This window comes from Callithrix jacchus, chromosome 4, assembly GCF_049354715.1.
Source record: "Callithrix jacchus isolate 240 chromosome 4, calJac240_pri, whole genome shotgun sequence".
Classification (NCBI taxonomy): Eukaryota; Metazoa; Chordata; class Mammalia; order Primates; family Cebidae; genus Callithrix; species Callithrix jacchus.
Genome location: NC_133505.1, coordinates 138,289,062 through 138,312,612, shown reverse-complemented (window position 1 = coordinate 138,312,612; position 23,551 = coordinate 138,289,062). Strand labels below are relative to the sequence as shown.

The 23,551-nt window shown below is 40.2% G+C and overlaps 1 protein-coding gene, 1 long non-coding RNA gene and 1 pseudogene across 3 annotated transcripts in view; 1 reads left to right on the top strand and 2 right to left on the bottom strand.

The window, feature by feature from the left end:
• Positions 1 to 14,177, bottom strand: part of ENPP3 (ectonucleotide pyrophosphatase/phosphodiesterase 3) — a 91,978-nt gene extending 77,801 nt beyond the window's left edge. For both annotated transcript variants that reach the window (XM_035296727.3, XM_054254437.2), the window contains exons 1-4: positions 14,017 to 14,177; positions 8,978 to 9,053; positions 2,964 to 3,086; positions 473 to 598 (exon numbers count right to left, since the gene is read on the bottom strand). In XM_035296727.3, the coding sequence (XP_035152618.2) occupies positions 473 to 598; positions 2,964 to 3,086; positions 8,978 to 9,053; positions 14,017 to 14,094 (403 nt within the window). In that variant the 5' untranslated portion in view covers positions 14,095 to 14,177. The remainder of the gene's footprint in view (positions 1 to 472; positions 599 to 2,963; positions 3,087 to 8,977; positions 9,054 to 14,016) is intronic.
• LOC144582410 (U4 spliceosomal RNA) lies at positions 7,564 to 7,645 on the top strand (annotated as a pseudogene).
• A 1,939-nt stretch (positions 14,178 to 16,116) lies between the features above and the next one.
• On the bottom strand, positions 16,117 to 23,224 carry LOC118152988 (uncharacterized). The gene is made up of 3 exons (XR_004742084.3): positions 23,091 to 23,224; positions 22,251 to 22,330; positions 16,117 to 16,249 (listed from the first exon to the last, which is right to left on the bottom strand). It is a non-coding gene; the product is annotated as an uncharacterized LOC118152988 (long non-coding RNA).
• Positions 23,225 to 23,551: the final 327 nt, after the last annotated feature.

Genomic DNA, 23,551 nt, shown 5'->3' with positions numbered 1-23,551 from the left:
AATAGAATAAGGAGTTGAATAACCTGAATTCTAATCTTGACTCTACATTAACTCCTTGAGGATCCTTAGCAATTTAAACCATTGAGGACACATTTGTTTTGGAAATAACAACACTGGTTTAAAAAGATGATATCTGAACTAGATAACCTCATTCTCTATGTTTGAACTTTAGGATCTGCCATTCAGTGTCTGAAACTACAACTGTGTCTGGCAAGGTCATCGTATTGAAAAAGACCTTCCCTTACGGACAAATACGGAATTTAAGATCTCTCTTCTATATCTATGCTGTGAGCTCTCCTCCTCTATGGTTAAAAACACATTTCATTCCACAGTAAATGTATTTGATCTTTTCTACATGGAGTAACTAAAAATTCTCTGACTTGTTTTAATTTTTGCAGCCTAGCATAGCTCTAGGAAACTCGCAGAGTTCGTCTGAACTCACGGGGCAATGAGTCAACATCCTTCTGCTTACCTTGGCACACACTCTTATAGTCAGCACAGCAGTCTTCCCTCTGCGAACAGTCATCTGAACAAGAGCAAAGGCTGGCCTCTAATCTGGTCTCTCCACAACGAAATTTATTGCACGTCCACATTCGAGCTGTAAAATGATACAATTCAATTCTGAGCATTAAAGTTTCCAATATAAAATGCAAATTTCATTTCTTTATTCCTATATTATAATAATACAATCAAATTCTTGGTTTATCTGTATTAATAAATGAAAACACATAATGCTAAATGAGGGGCAAACCACCTGGTTTCTTCATTAGCTGGGTGGCAGGGAGAAATGCAGCTTTATAAACCACAACCCAGGTTTACTTAGCAGGTACACTGCGAGCTTGGAGAAGATCTGAACACAGGTCCTATTGCTACCCGAGAGCAGGAGCTCCCCGAGGTGAAGCATCACAGGCCATGACTGATTATTGCCACCCAAGAGTGGCTTTGTCCAGCCTTGTCTAAGGACAGGCACAAGGAAGAAAAGGTGACAGACAGGAGAAGTAACAGGAGCAGTCATGTCTATGAGAATGTAGGCAGGTCAAGGTACTGCTCAGTGAAAAGTGACAGCAGTGATAAAGAAGCTCCCACCCACGCCTCAGGGGTTCCCTCTGGCTATGGACTTAGCATGAGAACAGTTTCAATAAATCCCATAGCTAAAAGCAGCCAGAGGCTGGAGGAAGGTGGCTTGGCACTGCCGCCTGCTAGGAAATAGTGACTAAAATCAACGTCAGCCTTGGGCTGAGACAAACACTCTCAATAGCTAATTTCTGTCCACTCCAGTTATACATAGATTTCTTCCTTCCCCAGCATTTCTCATTTACATAGAAAGAAAAGATTTTTGGAGATTAAGTAAAGGGAACACAGAGCTCTATCTGTACTAGGTTATCCTCTCCCTCTTGCCCTTTTCAGGGAACATAATGTAAAGAACTCTACTGTTCTAATCTTCACTTTCCTCCAGCCACTAGACACCCCACCCACCGCCACCATCTTCCCAGATTATTTAGGGAGTTAAACATTGCAAGCCGTCTTCTCCACCTAGAGAACAGTGTTTCTCAAATTGTGCCCTGTGGAACACTGGAATCAGAATGATCAAGAATCACCAACTTTTCAAGTGAGTTTTACACTCCTCGAAGTTTGAGAACCACTGCAAACGAAACAAAATGTTGAACTTAAGCCGTAGTAAAACTCCATTGAAGCATACGTGATGAGACAGTGTTTCATTTACCATAGCCTGTTATTCCTCAACCTCAGTTAAATAAAGTGTGAATTCTGTATTTAACATTATTAAGGGGGAAATGATAATAAGACCGTGTCTAAGTGTTACAGGTTGAGTTGCATCCTGTAAAAAGATGTTGAAATCCCAACCCCCATTACTAGTGAATGTGACCTTATTTAGAAATGGTTCCAAATAACTTGCAGAGGCCCAGCACTTTGGAATGTCAAGGTGGTGGGATTACTTGAGGCCAGGAGTTCAAGACCAGCCTGGCCAACATGGAGAAACCTTGTCTCTACCAAAAATACAAAAATTAGCCAGGCTTGGTAGCACACACCTGTAGTCCCAGCTATTCAGGAGGCGGAGGCAGGAGAATTGCTTGAACCCAGGAGGTGGAGGTTGCAGTGCACTAAGATCATGCCAATGCACTCTGGCAACAGAGTAGACTCTGTTTAAAAAAAAAATACTTGCCGATGATCAAGTAAAATAAGGTCATTAAGGTGAGCCTTAATCCAATAAGACTGGTGTTCTTATTCAAAGGAAAATTTTAAATATAGACACAGACAGAGGGAAGACTATGTGAAGAAACACAGACTATGTGAAGTTGAAGGCAGAGCCTGGAGCTGTGCTGCCATAAACTGAAGATTACCAGCAACCCACCAGAAGCTAGGGGAGAGGCATGGAGCGGATTCTCTCTTGAAGTCCTGAGGAGGACCCAACCCTGTCAACACCTAGAAGCTGGACTTTCAGCCTCCAGAACTGTGAGATAACAAAATTCTGTTGGCTAAGATACCCAGTCTGTGGTCTTTTGTTATGACAGCCCTAGGGGACTAATACACAAAGTACGTAGGTGAAAATTTGGACACAGGCCCGGTACAGTGGTTCATGCCTATAATCCCATCACTTTGGGAGGCCAAGGTGGGAAAATTGCTTGAGCTCAGGAGTTCAAGACCAACCTGGGCAATATGGTGATACCCTGTCTCTACAAAAAAATTAAAAACAATTAGCCAGGCATGGTGGTGCATGCCTGTGTTCCCAGCTACTCGGGATGTTGACGTGAAAGGATTAACTGGACCCAGGAAAGCAAGTCTGGAGTTGACCATGATCATGCCACTGCACTCCAGCCTGGGCAATAGAGTAACAAACACCCTGTCTCAAAAAAAAAAAAAAGGAAGGAAGAAAAGAAAAAAATTGACGCGTATTAATGGTAGCACAACCAACATGCTAATAAACTTATTCTCAGAACTCGTACTTGATTCCACACAGGTGTCTTCAAAATCCCAGCAGCAATCGCCTCGGTCTGTACAAGCCACATCACACCGGCAGTTCTCCAGGCCTCTAAATGATGCATCAAAGCACTTCTTCCTGCAGCTGCCTAGAAAGTAAAGCAAATAAAGGCCCCAACGTTTTGGAGCTATTCAATATCTCATACCTAAGCAGTGGAAGCACACATCACAGACTATGACAGACAGCTAGATGATTTTTATGGTGCTGCAGGATCTGCCAATACAATGTAATAAATAATGACACTGATAAGGCCAGATGCAATGGCTCACACCTATAATACCAGCACTTTGTGAGGCCAAGGCAGGAGAATCACTTGAGGTCAGGAGTTTGAGACCAGCCTGGCTAACATGGCAAAACCCCATCTCAACTAAAAATGCAAAACTTAGCCAGACAAGGTGGTGCATGCCTGTGGTCCCAGCTACTTGAGAGGCTGAGGCAGGAGAATTGTTTGAGCCCGGGAAGCAGAGGTTGCAGTGAGCCAAGATTGTGCCACAGAACTCTAGCCTGGGTGATGAAGCAAGACTCCGTCTCAATAATAATAATCAAAACAATAATGACATTGATATGTACAAGGAGTACATGGGAGCATCATAGAGGTGGGACAAAAACTAGCAAGGGGATTCAAGGACACCACTGAGTCCTGGGAAAGGATCAAGATTTTAAAAATCAGTGAAGCTAAGGAAGACCTATTTGGAGAATAGCATATAGGTTATGATGACTAAGAGGCAGAGTTCAAAGGTAGAGGTGGAGTAGTGTGAGGAAAGGTGCACGTGTCATACTAAGAAGCTTAAAGCCTAATCTTTGGTAGCCAGAAGCCACTGAAGAGTAAGCAGAGGGTCATGAATTAGATCCGTGTTTCAGAAAGTCACCCTGGAAAACAGGTGAGCTGGGTAGGGATGGAAACTCTTGAACTAAGCAAAAGATTTTAACCCAAGCCAAAAATGATAAGGGCCTAAAGGAAGATAGTAACAGGAGACTTAAGGAAGATGTAAATAGAGCTAAGGGAAATTAAAGTGCAATTAGTTTGAGTTCAGCTTTATATAAAAAGTGAGGAGGAATGAGCCAAGGATGACTTCGAAAATGCAAGACTAAGGCACTGAAAAAGAGGAAGTCCAGTTTTCCAGGTATTTCAGCAAATACACATTTAGGAGGGAGTCTGAATATTTGAGTCTGAAGTTCAGGAAAGAGAGACATAAACTAAAGATACTGACTTGGAATCATCAACTTATCAGCAATGAGAAGCAATGGGAATTCTGCAGTTCTCATTATGCAAGGAGTGTATGCCCAGCTAAATACTGTTTTTCCTTGCTATACATTCCCATTGAAAAGTGTCTGTAATTCTCTATGATACTTGCTCTCTGCTTTGCATTCTAAAGCAGTAATTTGAAGGCAAGGAGGGTATAATAACATGTCTGTGAAAAGTCAACCATGCACAACTTGCTTCTATCCTTTGACAACTACTGCATAGTTTTAAATTAATTTGTTTACTTATTCATTCTATGAATATTTATTTTAGCATCATTATGTTTCAGGCACTGTTCTGGGCATTGCAGATTAAGTGATAAATAATGCAGACATCATCGTAGAGCCTTTATATTAATGAAAATTTTTAAGTGGTAACTTCAAAGTTACAGCAAATAACACATAGTAATGGGACAAGTGGCCAGCTATATGGGGAAAGGAATCTCTTGATAGTCTTGCCTCACAATATATACAAAAAAATAATTTCAGGAGCTTAACAAAATATAAATGTCTTATGAGCTAAGTGGTTAAGGACAGCATTTTAGAATACTTATTTTCAAAATATACAAAGGATCACTAATCAGAAATTTATTAAAATACCAAATTTATTAAAAGCAACACTGGATGCTATAAGACAGGAAAGTCATACCTTCAGATTTCTAGAAAAACAAATTATTTCCATCTTAGAATTCAATACCTAGCCAAACTGTCAAGTATTAGGTTAGAATGATATGTCTTTACATAGACAAAGATTCAAGTTATCTCTCACATGCATCCTTTTTTAGGAAGCTACCAAGTTGTTTAACAAAGTAAGAAAATGTAATAAGAAGAAAGAGATTTTAAAATCATGGGATGTAACACAATAGATGGGCAAATGAAATACCAACCATGCACCCGACCAGGAGAGAAACCAACATGGATTAGAGCAACAGGACAGATAAATAGAAACTAAAATAAAAGACTTCATGCTACACCCAACTTCACACTGCCAGAAACCAGAAAGCTGAATTATGGCAATGGTTGGTGGAGACATGAGGTGAGGTGAAGGTAGGGTAGGCTGCAGAAGCCATTCTACAAAGCAATCTGGGAACTACTTACCTGAGTTAAGAAGATGAAAGCCCTAATATCCTGAAACTTCATTCCTTGGTCTATGGCAAGACAGTTATCACACAGGTTTGTAAGGAACCTGCAGGATTTCTGTGGTAGTGAGGAGCTAAAGCCAACGTGGGTGTTCAGCACCAGGAGAGGGCATTGGTTGGTTGGCAAGCTGGGTACAAGCCAAAGAGTAGTGCACAATAGAAGCATAAGAACAGATGTATACATAGCAATTCTGCTTGGTCTCAAAAAGTGCTCAATGAAACACTAGAAAAAAAAATTATGTAGATTTAAATATATCACAACCATTTACATAAATGGCCTTTATGTTTTTTCACACTCGTCTTAAGAAACGATTCTGCCCTTGGTTTCTAGAACACAATAGTGACCTGGCTTTCCTCTCACACTCCTGGATACTCCTTCCTAGTCTTCTGTGCTTTCCCCCTTCACCTTCCCAATTCTTCAAGGTTGTTCTACCCCAGTCTCATGATTTAAATCTCACATATGACATATGCTGATAAGCACCACAGTGCATGCCAGGCAGGACTTCACTTCTAAAGCCAGCTTCATATGTTCAATGATATTCTTGACACTTGGACATCCAGCAGAAATAGCAAATTTAACAGGTCCAAAACTGAGTTCCTGATTTTTCTCCCCAAACCAGCTTCTTCTACAATCTGCCCCAACTCAATTATGAAAGTTCATATTTCCAGATGTTCATGCAAAAATTCTGGGGTCATTCTTGACTCCTCTTTCTTACTCCAAATTCAATCTTTCAATAAAATCTATCTACCTCATCACAACAAATCCAGAATCCAAATACTTCTTACCAGCTACAATGCTACCATCCTGGTTTAAGACTTAAGGCTTGCCCAGATTATTGCAATAATCTCCTGATTGGTCTGTCTATTTTGCTCTCACTCTATCAACTATTCATAACACAGAAGACCTAGAGATTCTGTTAAAAAGCAGTATCTGGCAACCACTTCTTATGACACTCAGAATGAAAGCTGAAGACCATGCTTTGACATGCCAACCTTTACTTGATCAGGCTCCTCTTTATTTAGTAGATCTCATTTTACGACCAGCTCCCAGCAGTCCTTTCAGTTCTAGTTCAAGTTCATGGCCTCCTTGTTTTTCCTTAAATGAAACATGCCAGGCAAGGTTCTGCCTTTGGCCTTTGCACTTGATAGTCCTTCTGACCTGGAATGTTCTTCCCCAACCTATCCCTACGTTTCTGTCTCACTTCTTCAGTCATTATTCAAACTTTATTTCACACACACACACATACACACACACACACACACACACGACTCTGATTCCTTTTTCACGGCTTTATTTCTTAGCACTTTATCTTATTTATATAGATATAGTTTATTTATATTTTTATTGTCTGCCTTGCGTGCTAAAATATAAACCCCTGGAAGGATTTTGTCTGTTGTCTTCACCACTTTATCTCCAATAATTGTAATAATACCAAGCACATAGTGTTCAATAAAAAGTATGTGTAGTCATTGACAGTAAGTCTATAAGCACATGCACAAACATTGAAATAAATACATATTGCCTATGGAGGGTGAGTTAACTAGAGTGGAAAATGGTGAAAATGACCCAGGGTTGGGGTTGAGGAGGATAGATGTGGTGGAAAATGAGTATAAAGAGGCTGCCTATGTTAAGGATGCTGGCACAAAGGGGTTGGAGTCGGTACCAATGCCCTGCTGGGAGAGAAAGGGTGTGATGCCACGTAGGGCTGATTGACTCGGATGAAAGGAAGAGTACAAGGAAAAATAACTCTGGGAAACCAGCCAATGGGTGCACCAAAGTGAATGAAAGAGCTGGAACAAAAAGAGGTTTCGTTCAGACATTAGATATGCCTTTTGCAATCAATTTATGTTGACTTAGCCAAGAAATGATGCCCATTTGTGTGCTCTAACATAAAAAAATACCACTGAAATGGCCTGTCGACATTTCTTTGATCAAGGACTGGCACCATGGTCCAGAACACAACAGCCAAGTGACCAAAAGAAGATAGTAATCTTCCAGCAGTTATTCAGCTTTTCAGTTCTACTGTGTTCCCGGGTCATACTAGGGAAGCTGAGTGTTTCTCAAGTGGTTACATGACCGGAAAATTGTCAGTTAACCCTACCGAGGCTTCCTAATGCTGAAGCAATGAAGCTTCCTCCACTGGAGTCACACCAGGTTTTAGTCAAATTTATAAAGGGGACCAGAGCTTTGTGCAGTGGTAGTATAGCAGCCAATGAGGTTTATCCAAGGCATGATTATTGCTCATAAAAATTTTCAGAAGACAAAAATGGGGTGAGGGTCCTGGGTACAGTGGCTCACACCTGTACTCCCTGTGCTTCGAGAGGTCAAGTCAGGAGGATCGCTTACATCCAGGAGTTTGAGACCAGCCTGGACAACATAGTGAGACCCCATGTCTACACAAAATTTAAAAATTATCCAGGTGTGGTAGTGCAGGACTGTATACCAGGTACTCGGGGAGCTGAGGTGAAAGAATCACTTGAGCCCAGGAAGTCAAGGCCACAGTAGGCTATGATCACGCCACTGTACTCAGCCTGAGCAACAGAGTGAGACCTTGTCTCAAAAAACAAACAACAAAAAGTTTTGTACATGAAAGATCTAGCAACTGGCCTCATACTTAGTAAAAGTACAAAAACAATATGTAAAAAGATTATAGATAATTTTTTATACTGTCATTTGTAAGTGGTGCATTTACTATTCATAGTGATGAAATACAGCAAAAGCAATGTGAGGTATTTTTATACTCCGGGACATATTTCTCCTATTTTTCTTTGCTTTCTATGAGAAAAAAATTTTTGAAGATTTTATTATGCACTACTTTTCAAGAATTTGGCACTGCCCACTCAAGAACCAGGAGATTTTAGAGGTGGAACAAACCTAGCATAGGGCCAAGGTACAGGGTGGTGGCAGGAGGTCACAGAAAGAAGCAACAAAGACTTTCAAGACCGAGTGGCTAGATACTTTGTCATCAGATGTTGACAATGACAGTGGGAGCAGAATGAAAAGTCTGTGGTCCACTGACCAAAGTCCATTATAAAGATCAAGAAGGGCCAGGAGTGGTGACTCACACCTGTAATCCCAGCACTTTGGGAAGCTGAGGTGGGTGGATCACTTAAGCCCAGGAGTTTGAGACCAGCCTGGGCAACATAATGAAACCCCATCTCTACTAAAACTGCAAAAATTAGCAGGGTACAATGACGCAACTACTACTTGAAAGGTTCAGGTATGGGAGGATCACCCAAGGCCAGCGAGGAGCTACAATGAGCTGAGATTGTGCCACTGCACTCCAGCCTGAGAGACAGTGAGACCCTGCCAAAAAAAAAAAAAGTTGGGGGGGTGGTGAAGAAAGGTAAGAGAAAAACACTGGAATGATAATGAATCTCAAAGGAGCAGGGTGCAAAAGTAAAGTCCAGAAAGTACAGTGGGCAATGCCAACCATGGATGTGGGCTTCCAATGAGTAGAGTGGAGAGAGGGAGATGCCTAGAAGCAGAATGCTGCATGGGGAACAGTGGAGGCTTGGGATGGGAGATAAACTGAACCAAGAGAAGAAATAAGGGAATGTTCTGAGAAAAGGCTGAGGGGTATACAGAGGGGTATACCTTGGTTTTCCGGTTTCCTGAGTCCAAGCCCCAGTCCTAATCCAAGTGACATGATCACCAACAAGGCAAGAAGAACCTATTGCAGAAAAGAAAAAGTAACTTTTATAATTTTTTTAAAAATTGCAAAGATACAATAAGCACCCTTTCTCAGTACTCTCTCTAAGTACCTGCAGTGTGCCAGTTACGCCAGATACCAGATGCCACAATGATCTGGTGTCTGGCATTACTAGAGGCATAGTATTTTATTTAATACTTGAAAATAAGAAAAAATATTTCAGAAGAATTTAAATATATCATGTATATACAGATATACATATATTACAGATTTTTAAATTCAAACACATGTACCATTCAAATGCAATGGACTTTACTGCAAAATGAGTTAAAGTTAAGAATTAAAACTATCAAACTATTTTTCTGGGTCATTTTTTCTTTTCTTTTCTTTTTTATTTCTTTTTTTTTTTTTTTGAGATGGAGTTTTGCTCTTGTTGCCCAGGCTGGAGTGCAATTGCGTGATCTTGGCTTACTGCAACCTCTGCCTCCCAGGTTCAAGCGATTCTCCTGCCTCACCTACCGAGTTAGCTGGTATTAAAGGCATTTGCCACCATGTCCAGGTAATTTTGTTTTTTTTAGTAGAGTGGGGTTTCTCCATGTTGGTCAGGCTGGTCTCAAACTCCTGACCTTAGGTGATCCACCAGACTCAGCCTCCCAAAGTGTTGAGATTACGGGCGTGAGCCACCGTGCCTGACCCATTTTATTTTTCTTTTAAAACCAGGCTCCCATTTGCAGATGATTTCTTGAAAAGCACTCCAACACTATCAAATCGTTAACTGCCCCATTCTAAGGGAGCAGGGCTTTTTTTTTTCCACTCTATCACAGGATGATGATAATATTTAACATATATAAAAATATAGCGTCCAAATAGTCGCAGGTCATTTATTGAAAAGCACTCCAACACTATGAAATCCTTAACTGCCTCATTCTAAGGGAGCAGGGCTTTTTTTTTCTACTCTATCGCAGGATGATGATAATATTTAACATAATAAAAATATGGTGTCCAAGCAGTTAACTGGCAAATGATCTGCTTTGGTCTTCTATTCATGCAAACCACTTAGGGTAATTTGGAAACTGCCTGACCAAAGATTGTTTGTGTCATTCTTTATCGCTCTGCTGACAAAGCCCTTAGGTGTAACGGACTTTATGCTATGATTAGATTAAACTATGATATAATTAAAGAGACTTCTATCTGCCCTCTTCGCTCGTCTATGAAGTTCAGTGATAAGCATGCTGGATGACAGGGCTTGAATACTGTATGTTGTCATAAAGAATGGCAAAAAGACACAATCAAATTACTTAGGATAAGTATTTTACAATAGACTTGGTTATAGTTTAAGACACAAAAAATCAGATTTCGCTCAGATAATTAAGAACTACATAAAGTATTATTTTTTGAGGGTTATTTTCATTCTGAAAGTCAGCTGGAACATTAACACATCTAATGTTTACAATGGAAGTGAATTCAACGATTGGGAAGCTATTTAAATACTAAGAAAATTCTCATATGAAGTCTCAAAGTTAGCCCAGGGGTCAGTGACCTCTCAGTATGTATTCATTCAGTGGAGAGAATGGAGAGGAGAAAATGAACATTAGTTTACTAAATAACACTATTAGCGGTTCATCCATCATCATGCTGCTCAGAAGACATAGGTGACTGAGACTAGTCACTAAAAAGCAGAAAAACAACATTGGGAAACTCCTTCTGGTAAACCTCACACATCATAGACTTACAAATGAACATATTTTGGTTTATCTTTGGTACTTTCACTGTTCAAACTTTCTAGAAAAATCCACATCTAACTATTCTTAAGATGCTTTAAAACTTTGCAATGTTTAATCTTAGAATCTGTTTCTTCATGATTTTGTATTTGTTCCACGTATTTGTGGCTTGTTTTCTACATTATTCTGTAAGCATCTTGAGAGTAAAAGTCTTATTTTTATTTATTTATTTATTTATTATTTTTTAGAGTTGGAGGTCTCACTATATTGACCAGGCTGGTCTGGAACTCCTGGCCTCAAACGATCCTCTTATCTCGGCCTCCTAAAGTGCTGGAATTATAGGCACTGGCCACTGTGCCCGGCCTAAGAGATTTATTTTTAAGCTTTTATAATCATTTACAATAATCATTTATTATAAATAGGTAAGTCCAAAAAACTTCTTGATATTGAGGTACACATGTATCTTAAACTGTTATACCGTGCACAAAGTGAGGAGAATTCTCTGGACGTCGAAAACGTTTGGCTTTAGCTGGGCTAAACAAAGAGTGCTAGAAACAGCAGATACCTTTAAAATTTTTAAATGAAACTTTAGTAAAAATTTGAAGACATCAGGGTAGTTTTGAAAAAAAGGATTTAAAAATATTAAACTTCATTACATATACCCAAAACCACTAGAAAGATACAAAGAAGGGAAATCAATGATGCGTAAATTTTGCTGTGGAAGATTTTGTAATTTCCTGAATTGATAAGCTAGGATAAATATAATAAATAGACCTATGAACCCAACACTTTGGGAGGCTGAGATGGGAGAATCACTTGAGGCCAAGAGTTCGAGACTAGCCTTGTCAACATACTGAGACCTCATCTCTACAAAAGATTTAAAAATTAGCTAGGCATAGTGGCACATGCTCTAAGTCCCAGGTACTCAGCAGGCTGAGATGGGAAGATCACTTGAGCCCGAGTTGGAAGCTGCAGTGAGTCACGATCATGCCACTGTCTTCCAGCCTAGGCAACACAGTGAGATCATGTGTCAAAAATATATATATTAGCAGAAGAACTGCAAAGAGCACTCTGAAATTCCCAGAAGGATTAAGGATAAATGGAATATATTGAGGATTTACTTTGTCACTGGGCTTAATGCTTACACACATTGTTTTTCATTGTTTTATTTACTTCTTGAAACAATTCTAGAGAGACAGAGAATAGTGGTGATGTTAAAGTATGGGATATAGGGAAAAGCTGAGGCCGGATAGGTGTGAAAAAATAATGCAGGTGGTTTTGGTTTAAGGTACTGAATGAGGAATCAGGAAGCGGGCATTTGAAACAGGCTAGTGCGCGGGTACACACGCATAGTCCCCAGTTACTAAAGAAGCTGAGTGGAAGGATCACTTGAGCCCAGGGGTCAGGACCAGCCTGGGCAACATAGTGAGCCCTCACTCTCTAAAAATATACATATTAACAAAATAATAAGGTAAAGAAATTGTGTGACAGAGACTGGGCAAAAAGTCAGAGCTAGTAGATTACTTGGAATTCTTGGCTGGGATATGACTCTTAAAACCACCAGAAGCCAGATGTGGTGGTTCATTCTTGCAGTCCCATCACTTTGGGAGGTAAAGGCATGTGGATCACTTGATTCAGGAGTTTGAGAGCAGCCTGGGCAACACGACAAAACCCAGTCTTAAAAAAATAGAAAGGAGAAAAAAATTAAAAAAACACACAAAAACTTAGCTGAGCCCCATGGCATGTACTTGTGGTCCCAGCTACTTGGGAGGCTGAGGCAGGAGGCTCACTTGAGCCTGGGAAACAGAGGTTGCAGTGAGGTGAGATCCCAACAGCGGGAAACCCTGTCTCAAAAACAAAATTAAAATTAAAAAGATGATTAGAGAACATGAGGGTTTTCTTCTTTGTCCATTTTTTAAATTATACTTTAAGTTCTGGGGTACATGTGCAGAAAGTACAGGTTTGTTACGTAGGTATGCATGTGCCATGGCAGTTTGCTGCACCCATCAACCTATCATCTATCATCTACATTAGGTATTTCTCCTAATACTATCCCTCCCCCAACCCCACCCCCTAACAGGCCCCAGGGTGTGATGTTCCCCTCCCTGTGTTCATGTGTTCTCACTGAGAATACAAGATTTCTTAAGAGATCTTATATAGGGTTTGGTGAAGCTTGTGTTGTAATTTTCACTAGAATAAAAATAATTTGTTGGCTAAGAATGCAGATAAGGGAAAACGTCAAAAAAAATGAAAATGTCAATGTCATGGTGGAAGCAAGGGGAAAGAATAATTCAGAATGAGAAGGTACCAGGCAGGCATTGTTGTTATGAACACTCAAGTGGATGCAGAACGAGGAGGACTGACTTTTGAGTGGGGAGCTTAGTACAGTAGAAACAAACAGAAACAAAGGAATGATTGGGGTCTGAGAAAAATGAAGCAATGAAGTGAGCCCTCTTTTCCCCAAAAGTTTAATGGCAAAGGGAAAAAAGGAGTAATAGAATCAAGGAAGCGGGTGAGCATATTTCTGGAGTAAAAAGAAAAGGAAAAAATTTTTAAATTAAGAAAAAAAAAATCAAGGAAAGATTTTTTTGGAAGGTGAGGGGTGGTGGCAGGAGATCTTACCACATAAAAGGACAAAAAAGAGAAAATAGGCAAAACAGACTATCTCTAGGAGTGAAGTAAAATAGCATAAAATTGTTGGTTCAGCAAATAATAGGATACAAGTATTTTAATTTCTCACTTCTTTGTCTTAAAATACTTGTAAATACAATTTAAAGATAAATACAAGATTTATTTACTTGTAAATACCTGTACATTTATCTACTTTAAAATACTTGTAAATACAATTTAAAGATAAATAAAATAATACAATTTATTTTAATATAACAAGAATAATACAATTAATTTCATTAATCTCAAAAGTTGGACTCCATGACAGAACGTTTTGGAGCACTGATTTTTTTGCTTGATTATAACTACCTCTCAATCACTTTTTTAAGTTGCATGAGTATTTTAAGACAAGGAAGTGAGAAATTAAAATAGTTGTATCCTATTATTTGTTACCTTAACTTGTTACCATAATTTCTTACTTATAAAATAAGATTTCAGATACTAACTTGCATTAGAGTTTTCATAAGAGATAATACTGAATACAGTTACTTAAAAGTTTACATTTTAATAGCAATACAAATCTAAATGGGAAGTCATACACTTTTAACATTTGTCACAAAGCTAGAACGACTCAAAAAAGAAACTGTACTTACAAAACAAGCTATTTTATATTTCTTAAGAGTGTTCTTCTTAGCAGGTTGTTCTGCTGCTAAAGTCAGCATAGATTCCATTGTCCTGGTAGCTTTCTAGACCTGTTTTATCAGAATACAATCGTGCTCCTGCCTTCCTCTAGTCTGGCAAAGAGAAACTGTATGAGTTATATAGCTGTGCCTGGCTTTTAAATGTTTAGGAAGATCACAGCTCTTCAGTGATTGGGCAATCCAGAGAGAGGAAAAATGCTGTAATAACAATAGTGTGAAAAGATTAAAGTTCATTTCTAGTATATTGCAGACAGCTGTTCCTTTTTTCCTTATAACTTTCACTAAATACTAATCAAGACATATATAACAAGAATAATACAATCAACAAATTTTAATACAATTTGATCATGTGTTTTCTTTAAAAATAACCCCAAACGCAAAGCCTTGTGCCAGAAATTTCAGACTTTCTGTTTCTCTGCAAACTTCATAGCAGCTGAAAATCCACATAGCAAAACATGTGCTTTGACTGCAATAGAAATTCTGAAACTCTATCGAACCAATATCAAGTACTTAGTTCTGTGATGATTATGTCTTGAATTTTGCAGTGTTTACAATTTGACAAGTTTTTATACACATTAGCTCAAGTCAAACTTAACAATATCCCATATAAACATTTTATTCTTGTTTTTAGGTGAGCAAATTAAGGCTCCAGTTATTTAAATTATTATATATGACTATTGCTCAAAGTTACTTGTTTACTACATGCCAGAACTAGAACTGATACCAAAGACTTCTACCTCCCCAAATCCAAACAATTTTCACTAATCAATGTAAATTCACTATTTTCTAACTATCTAGACTGGGGCAACCTAGCGTGTGTGCTCCAAGCTGAAAAGGGGCTAGAGCTTTGTGATTAAAGAAGCTAAATTAATAATAGTGTTGGCCAAAGAGAGTTTTAGCAAATAGTGAATGTTAAGCTCTTCTAGTTTCAGTGGCCCTAAGCCAGTGATTCTCAAAGTGTGGTTCCATGGAACATGAGTTCTATGATAACCCTCTCGGTTAAATAAAGCTTGGGTACCCTTCTTTAATGAAAAGATTGTTGAAATCCTGTAGACTGCAGTATACTCTTTGGAAAACTATTCTAACTAAATTCTTCCAACCCTAAAAGCAGTGAGAAAAAAATATGAAAAGAATATATTGTAATATAAATACAATGACTGAGTCACTACTCTAAGTAAACACATCTAAATCTTGGTATTTAGCCACAATTTCTGAAAATCATTTCTAAATGCTCTTTACGTTATTAAAGTCCACTCAAAATCTGGGCTCAGTGCAGTGGCTCATGACTACAATCCCAGCACTTTGAGAGGCCAAGGGGAAAGGACTGCTTGAGTCCAGGAGTTTGAGACCAGCCTGGGCAACAAAGGAAGATTCTGTCTCTACAACAACAACAAAAATTAGCCAGGCATGGTGGCACATGCCTATAGTCCCAGCTACTGGAGAGGCTGAGGCGTGAGGATCCCTTGAGGCCAGAGTTTGAGGCTACAGTGAGCCATAACAGATATACAAACAAATACAGACAAATTTCAGACAAAGACATGAGAGGGTACACTCAGGCAGAACAGACTCAAAATGCACTCAAAACTTGATCTTCCCCATCTCTACTAAAAATACAAAAAATTAGCTGGGCATGGTGGTGCGTGCCTGTAATCCCAGCTACTCAGGAGGCTGAGGCAGGAGAATTGCCTGAACCCAGGAGGCGGAGGTTGCGGTGAGCCGAGATCGCACCATTGCACTCCAGCCTGGGTAACAAGAGCGAAACTCCATCTCAAAAAAAAAAAAAAAAAAACCTGATCTTAACAAAATGCAAAGTGGGTGTAGGCCAGCCCTATTGCTTCCCTAGAAGTACCAGGCAAATGGCTTAACAAGCCCAGATAGGAAAACAATAGGCTCCCGGCATAGAATTTGGTTTCACCCTTTGAGCATGTCCACCCCAGTCTCTGTTGTTTTCGGGGAGGGAGAGGGACATGCGGTTTTTCACATGAGATAGCCCTCAGGAAAGTCCCCAGGAAAATCTCACCTGGCAGCTGCTGGGAATCTCCCGAACACTATCTTGTCAGAAGCCAATGGCTGATGAACAGAGCACTGTCCCAGTGGCTCCTGGCTGGCTCACCAAATTTGTTCCTGGATCAAACCAAGGGTGGGGTTGTTTATTTTCGCAGTCCAATAATGAGATGCAGATGAACTGAGAAAGAAGAGAGTTTATTTCTGCAACTAGGCACAAGGCTGTAAAAATATCACCAGGCCAACTCAAAATTAAAAAGTTATATATACCTTCCGAGCTCTATGACTACATGTAAGTGTGCATTCATCTTAAGACATAAATGATTAATTTCTTCTAATCTATAACTAAGGTCTGAGTCTTGGAGACCTTCCTCTGGAGCCTCAGGAAATTTAAAATTTACTTAATCCACATGGGTTCAGGTGCCAGAGATGATCACCCTTATCTTGTCTCCTGCTAAGTTATAGAGGTCTGGGGAGTTCCTTTAGGCCCTCAATAAAACTTGTTTCATCCTAAATGGATCCTGGTATGAGGAGTGTGAGTATTCCTTCATTATCTTGTCATGCTTCAAGGCCCAGGAAGGCCTGGGCAAGTATCTTGGTAGGCCTTTGTCACTTGTTCCAGCCTTTGTGTAAGGGCATTGGCTCTCTCAGCTTTTAATATTTAACCTAACTATTCAGTCAGTGCTGAAACAGTTGTTATGGAGGCCTGCCTGTTCAGCGTTTGTGAGCCCTGGCCTGCCACATGATCACACCACTGCACTCCAGCCTGAGAGAAAGAGCAAGGCCCTGTATCAAAAAATTTTAAAAAGCTAGATGTGGTGGCTTACACCTGCAATCCCAACACATTGGGTAGCTGAGGCAGGAGGATTGCTTGAGTCCAAGAGTTCAAGACCAGCCTGGGCAACAAGGCAAAACCCTATCTCTACTAAAAATTCCAAAAATTGTCCATGTGTGTCCTGTAGTCCCAGCTACTCGGGAGGCTGAAGTGGGTGGATCACTTAAGGCTAGGAGGTTGAGATCATGCCCCTGCACTCCAGCCTGGGCAACAAGAGTGAGACCCTGTCTCAAAAATACTTTAAAAAATAAAAAAAATAAATATAAATAAAAAATAAATCTGCAGTGTGAGAGTCACATTTCCTTTTCTGGCTTTGTGGGTTTTTTCCTTGGTCCAGTATACCCCCCACTTCACCAGTTCCACCTTTACCTGTAACCAGCAGAAGCATCGGCATTAGTTGTTGATACAGAGGAATTCATTTTAGAACTAGAAGATCCCACAAAGACAACCAAATCCAGGTTTTATTTCTTTCCAAGAACCACATGGACTATCATGTGTTTAAAAACCAGAATAAAAAAATTTGAATAATTTAGGCACCTGATTCTCCACACTGGATGAACTTAGAGAAGTACTCAGAGAAGTTTGGGTTTTTTTTTCTTTTAAATTTTTTATTGTTCTAATTCTGAAGCCCAGGCTCCACTTCAGTTTAATGATCTTCTGTAGTTTTGGCTAGGGCAGCAGTATTTTTCAAATATCCTGGCAGGGTCAAACCTGTAATCCCAGCACTTTGGAAGGCCAAGACAGGTGGATCACCTGGGATCAGGAGTTTGAAAGCAGCCTAGCCAATGTCGTGAAACCCCATCTCTACTAAAAATACAAAAATTAGCCAGGCATGGTGGGAGATACCTCTAATCCCAGGTACCTGGGAGGCTGAGGCATGAGAATCAGTTGAACCTGGGAGGTGGAAGTTTTGGTGACCTGAGATTATGCCACTGCACTCCAGCCTGGGCAACAGAGTGAGACTTTGTTTCTAAATAAACAAATAAAAATAAAAATATCCCTCCTAGTGATCTGATATGTAGTCCAGGGCAGTCTAAACACTTTACATTCAAATTCTTTTCTGCAAACATTTGGTTATGATTCTAATCAGACTTTCAAATTTTACAGATAAGGTCAGAGGACCAAAAAAGGGACTTGGTCACTTATGAGAGAGTCTTTCAGTTAGTGATATCTCAGAAGTGAAATACCACCAGGTTCCTACTTTAGAGTATTTTGAATCATACTGATTTTTTAAAAACAAAGACCAAACCTAGGTCATAATTTGTCTCAAATTTAGGCGATTCCTAAGATGTGTGGTTTTTATCTAATCATTTGATATGTGCCTTCCATTTCTATGGGTTCTGATTGCTTACTTACACTCATGGCAGTGCACCTACTCTGTCTTACCTCCAGTTCCTGGGAATCCTACTTTTCCTCCCTGCTGAGATAATTAGTTGTGTGTGTCAACTTGGCTAGTCCTTAGTATCCAGTTATTTAATCAAACACGAATCTAGGGTGATGTTGTGATGATATTTTTAGATGTGGTAACAACTACAATTAACTGGCTTTAAGAAAAGGAAATTGTCTTTAATAATGAGTGTGCCTCATCCAATCAGTTGAAATCCCTATGAGGAAAAACAGGCTTATCAGAGAAAAAATTCATTCCCAAAATAGTAGCATTAGCCTCAGTTGCCAGCCTGCCCTGTCCTACAGATTTTGGACATTACCTCCCCACCACAATCAGGTGAGCCTGGGCTTCAGAATTAGAAAAATTAAAAATTAGTGCAGCCTCCAACTTCACCAATTCCACCTATAGGCCTAACCAGTGAAAGCATCAACATTAGTTGTTGACCTTAACTTGCTTCTTTCAATCTAGGCTAAAGTCCAATGAGCTATCCATTGCACCACAGAGCCTGCTCTTAACCTGGTTCTGACACTCCAATTGCCCTTTCAGATGCTCTTTCTAGTATCTTCCAGGATGTAACTTGATTCTATACCAGTTTTGTCTACCAAGTGTATTAGTCCATTTTCACAGTGCTATAAAGAACTACCGGAGGCTGGGTAATTTACAAAGAAAAGGGCTTTAATTGACTCACAGTTCCACATGGCTGGGGAGGCCTCAGGAAACTGACAATCATGGCAGAAGGCAAAGGGGAAGGAAGAACCTTCTTCACATGGTGGCAGGAGAGAGAAGAGAACGTGTGCATAGGAGGTACCGTGAAACACTTATAAAACCATCATACCCTATGAGAATTCACTATCACGAGAACAGCATGGGGGACACCACCCCCAGAATCCAATCACTTCCCTCCCTCGACATGTGGGAATTACAATTCAAGATGACATTTGGGTGGGGTTACAAAGCCTAACTATATCACCAAGGTACTACTGACTCTCACTCTGTATCTTGACTAAGTGATTCCTTATGTCCCACACTGCCAGAATTTCTCTTCTCTCTTCCTTCATCCTCATCCCTTATCCCCTTTCTTTTTGTAATTTAAAAAAAAAGTGTGGGTACATAGTAAGTATGTACCCTTTCAACCCTGAAAAACACACAAAAAATTCCTAGATGGGGAAGTCAGGGGGCCTTTGATAAAGGCTTAGCTTTTAAGTGTCTGTCTCTATCACAAGTTAATTGATTCTGTACATTGAATTCTTCATTTTTGAGAATTATTAGAAATTATTAGATTATCTCTAGATCACCAAATTTTGGATATTATAATAGAGACACATCCTAGTCCTTCAGGTCCTGAGCTCAACAAACCTCAAAGACTTTGCCTATGTAAAATATAAGTAAGTATAGTGAAGATGGTTGGCATTGCCAAGTCCTTAGCCACATTTTCAGCCCTAACAATTCCTCTAAACCCCAACCTCTTTGGAGTCTTGCAACTTCTAGAAACTTATTCCTGGCTGGATGCAGTGGCTCACACCTGTAATCCCAGTACTTTGGAAGGCTGAGGCAGGAGGATTGCTTAAGGCCAGTTTGAGATCCACCAGGGCAACATAGTGAGACCCTGTCTGTATAAAAAATAAAAAATTATTCAGGAGTTGTGGTGCATGCCTGTAGTCCTAGCTGTTGCTATTCACTTGGGGTGTCTGAAAAAATATTAAAGATACTAACTTTTAGGAAAAGTTATAGATTAATTTCAAACCTTTTGGAAGGCCAAAAGGCTTTACTGGGGCAGGCTGAAAGCAGGCAGTGGGCTGGTCTATTAAGTTAGGGAGAAAATGGGGACAAGGCTTTTCCCAGTTTAAGTCTGCTTACCCCACATCCCTGTCTCCACTCTAACTGTTTACTCATGTTAACTTTGTGCTGGATGGCTCTCTCAGTGGGAGATCAAAGGGGAATTAGCTGTGAATCGTGTTTACTCTGGGCCTGGAACCTAAAGCTTTTATCATTCCTATAACCACTCTTTTAACCATGTTAATTATCCACAAGTGTGTTAACTTAGAACCTCTGTTGTAAATGTGTAATGGACAGAGGGTCTGAGTCGACTCGTTGCATTTTAGCTTCGGAAAGCAGCCAACGGCCATCCCTAGCCCACTTGAAACACTGTGATGGTGTGAGAATGCATTCATTCATCCATCGTTGAGTCAGGGTCTGCAGGTCGGACTTCCACAGACTGTGTCCCACGTCTCACCTAGCTACTTGGGAGGCTGAGGTGGGAGAATGCAGGGAACATTACTTGAGCCTAGGAGTTTGGGGCTGTAGTGAGCTATGATGGCACCACTCCATTCCATCATGAGCACCAGAGTAAGATGACCATCTAAACAAAATGAAAGAAAGACACATTCCTAACAGTTCACCTGATCAATGGACACAAGCCAAAACCACACCTTCAATGCAACTTAGACTTTGGAATAGACGGCCTATGTCACTTACATTCTAAGTTAACTGGACCTTGAAAGTGTTGCTATTCTTCTTCAACTTCAGAACAATCTGTACCTTCTTTTATTTCCTTCTTCAACTTCAGAACAACCTGTATCTTCTTCGTTCTGAAAGCTTCATTCTGAACATTTTAATACTTAATGGCCTAGAACACATGCATTCTGAGAGGCAGCTACCATTTCATCACCCGTCAATGAAAACCATAAACATTCCTCATGTTACAGAAGGTCACAGTGTCCACAGAATTCTGGCAGCTTTTCTAAAATCACAGTAAACCCATTTGATGTTGTCTCAGAAAAGCCCCAGGGGCCTGCCAACACCAACTTCCTTAAGCCTCAGGAAGCTGCCCTTCCTGGTTCTAGTGCTAGAGCCTGGGTGGTAGGTGGACAAGTTAGACTGTGAGAGAGCCCAGAGAAACTAATCACACTGAGGAGGGTGGTGGAGGTGAGCAGGTACAGGCTCAGGTCCAACAGCAAAAGGAAGAAGGAGTCCACAAAGGAAGGGAAACCACAAATAATAACATAATAGCAGAGATAGATGGGAAGGTGACTAACTTCAGGGAGGTCCAGTCATGAGGAGAAAGCAGAAAAATCTACAAGGAGATTAGCAAGCACACAAGGCAATCAGAAAGGTAACCAGGTAGGTGGTTAGTATAGGAAGGACAGAAGCTAATCCTCAGCAAGTGGAGATCCAACATCAAAGCTGAATTGAGGACTGGCTGTCTCAGTAAGACTGGTGTCAGCAGTGCCAAACCAGGTCTGAGAGACAATGGTACATATCAGGAGACAGGGCAAACACCTCAGCATGGAATAGAAAGCCCAAGTTTTTGGGACTGAAATATAAGTAAAATGGATAAGTGACTAGTCCAAACAATAACTATGGCAAAGCGGAATCAATCACAGATTGATACCAGTGTTTGCCAGTAACTGTGTGTGTGACAAGATATTTTGTGACTAAATAAGTAAAAATCTCATTACTGATCAGCACAATGAACATCTATAATCAATTTGGAGATGAGGAACCTGATGTGAGGAATCTGTTGTGTAGCAATTGTTTTCTACTGTACGATCAGCAACTAAGGTTGTCTCTGGGTCCTGGGAGACCGTTCCTCTTACTTCCCCTCAAGTATAGACATCTTACCTAGTAGTGTCAGACTTCTAGGAGGCTTTTCTTGTTCATTTTGAAACTCAGAAATAATTTGATTTCCATACATTTTCCAGGTTTTCACAGGCTCTTCTCATTTTTAGTGTACTCATGAGGGCCTCATTTATGACCCAGATTCTAGAGATGTCTCCAGAAGAGACATTCTAAAACAACCATTCTGCCTGGGCTCTTTGAGGTAGAGCTCAGTGCCACAGTGCCCCACGGTGCCCATCCATGACTCAGAAGGTACAGGCCATGTACTGTTTACATCTCTGAACATGGCACGAATCAAGTTATTTCCCAAACCTTTAAATTTCTCTCTTTGTGTTGACTCACCATGTCAGCTCCACGGTGTCAGGGACTAGGTCAGTTTGGGCTTGCAGTTTTGCTCTAGTATTTAGCATGGTGGCCAACACCTAGAAGACATTCAATAAACACTTGCTGAATAAATTTTGTTATGGTTTCAGAAATAAAATTAGAAGTCTAAGCTACCACATACATAAATGTCCAGTAAACCCAATTGTTGGAAATTATGATAACTTTCTTAGGTTTAACCTAAGAGTTATCTCTTTAGGTGGTCCAAATCTTTCTCTACATCCAGCATTGCAGAAATAGCTATTACCTCAAAGGAAGTCTTGTCCGTAAAATAAACGCACTTTGGATTTTTGTTGTTGTTGTTGTTGTTTTGAGACGGAGTCTCACTCTGTCGCCAGGCTGGAGTGCTGTGGCGCGATCTCAGCTACCTGCAACCTCCACCTCCTGGGTTCAAGCTGGATGTGTTTTTATTCTACACAAAGTAATGAATAATGACCAAGTACCACCCAGTACCATACTTTATGCCAGGTGTTAGGAAATGCAGGCATGTTCAGTTTCTGTATCTACTTTAAAGAGCTTTAGTCTAGTGAAAGAAGTAGACATTTTAAACCATAATATAGTGTAATATGTGCAATACTAGTGGTGCTAATAAAATCCCAGGGGGAAAGAGTAGGAAATAGAAATTTTTCTACAGAAAGGGATTTAGAAAGATACCTGTGTGCGTTTGCTCAGACTGCTGTGAACAGCATAGTATAAACTGGGGTGATTCGAGTGTGAGCAAACTGAAAGCTGAGAATTCAGGCTTCTTGTTCCATTTGGCTGCAAGAAGGTTGGTAGCCAGCCAGAACTTTACCCACTTACTTGTAAGAGATTGGATGTGTCTTCCTTGGTGATTCAGACCAGCCTACGAGGAAAGAGCTGATGATACTAACTTCTGGGATTCTCCAAGAAACAATGGCCCGGACGACACGATAACGGTGCTCAAAATTGACAAGCCCTGCCCAGCTGCTCAGAGTTTCCAGTTGGCTCTTTAGTCCCTCACTCTAAATCATAACAGGATAAGGACAGACTCCAGACAGCTGAAGAAAGCCTGTAACAAGGGCAATAGAAACCAAATTGTGTAAACAAGAGTTATTTGGAGATAACAAGAAAATATGCAGAGAAAAAAACCTTTAAAAAAAAACTATCGGCCGGGCGCTGTGGCTCAAGCCTGTAATCCCAGCACTTTGGGAGGCCGAGGCGGGTGGATCACGAGGTCAAGAGGTTGAGACCATCCTGGTCAACATGGTGAAACCCCGTCTCTACTAAAAATACAAAAAAAA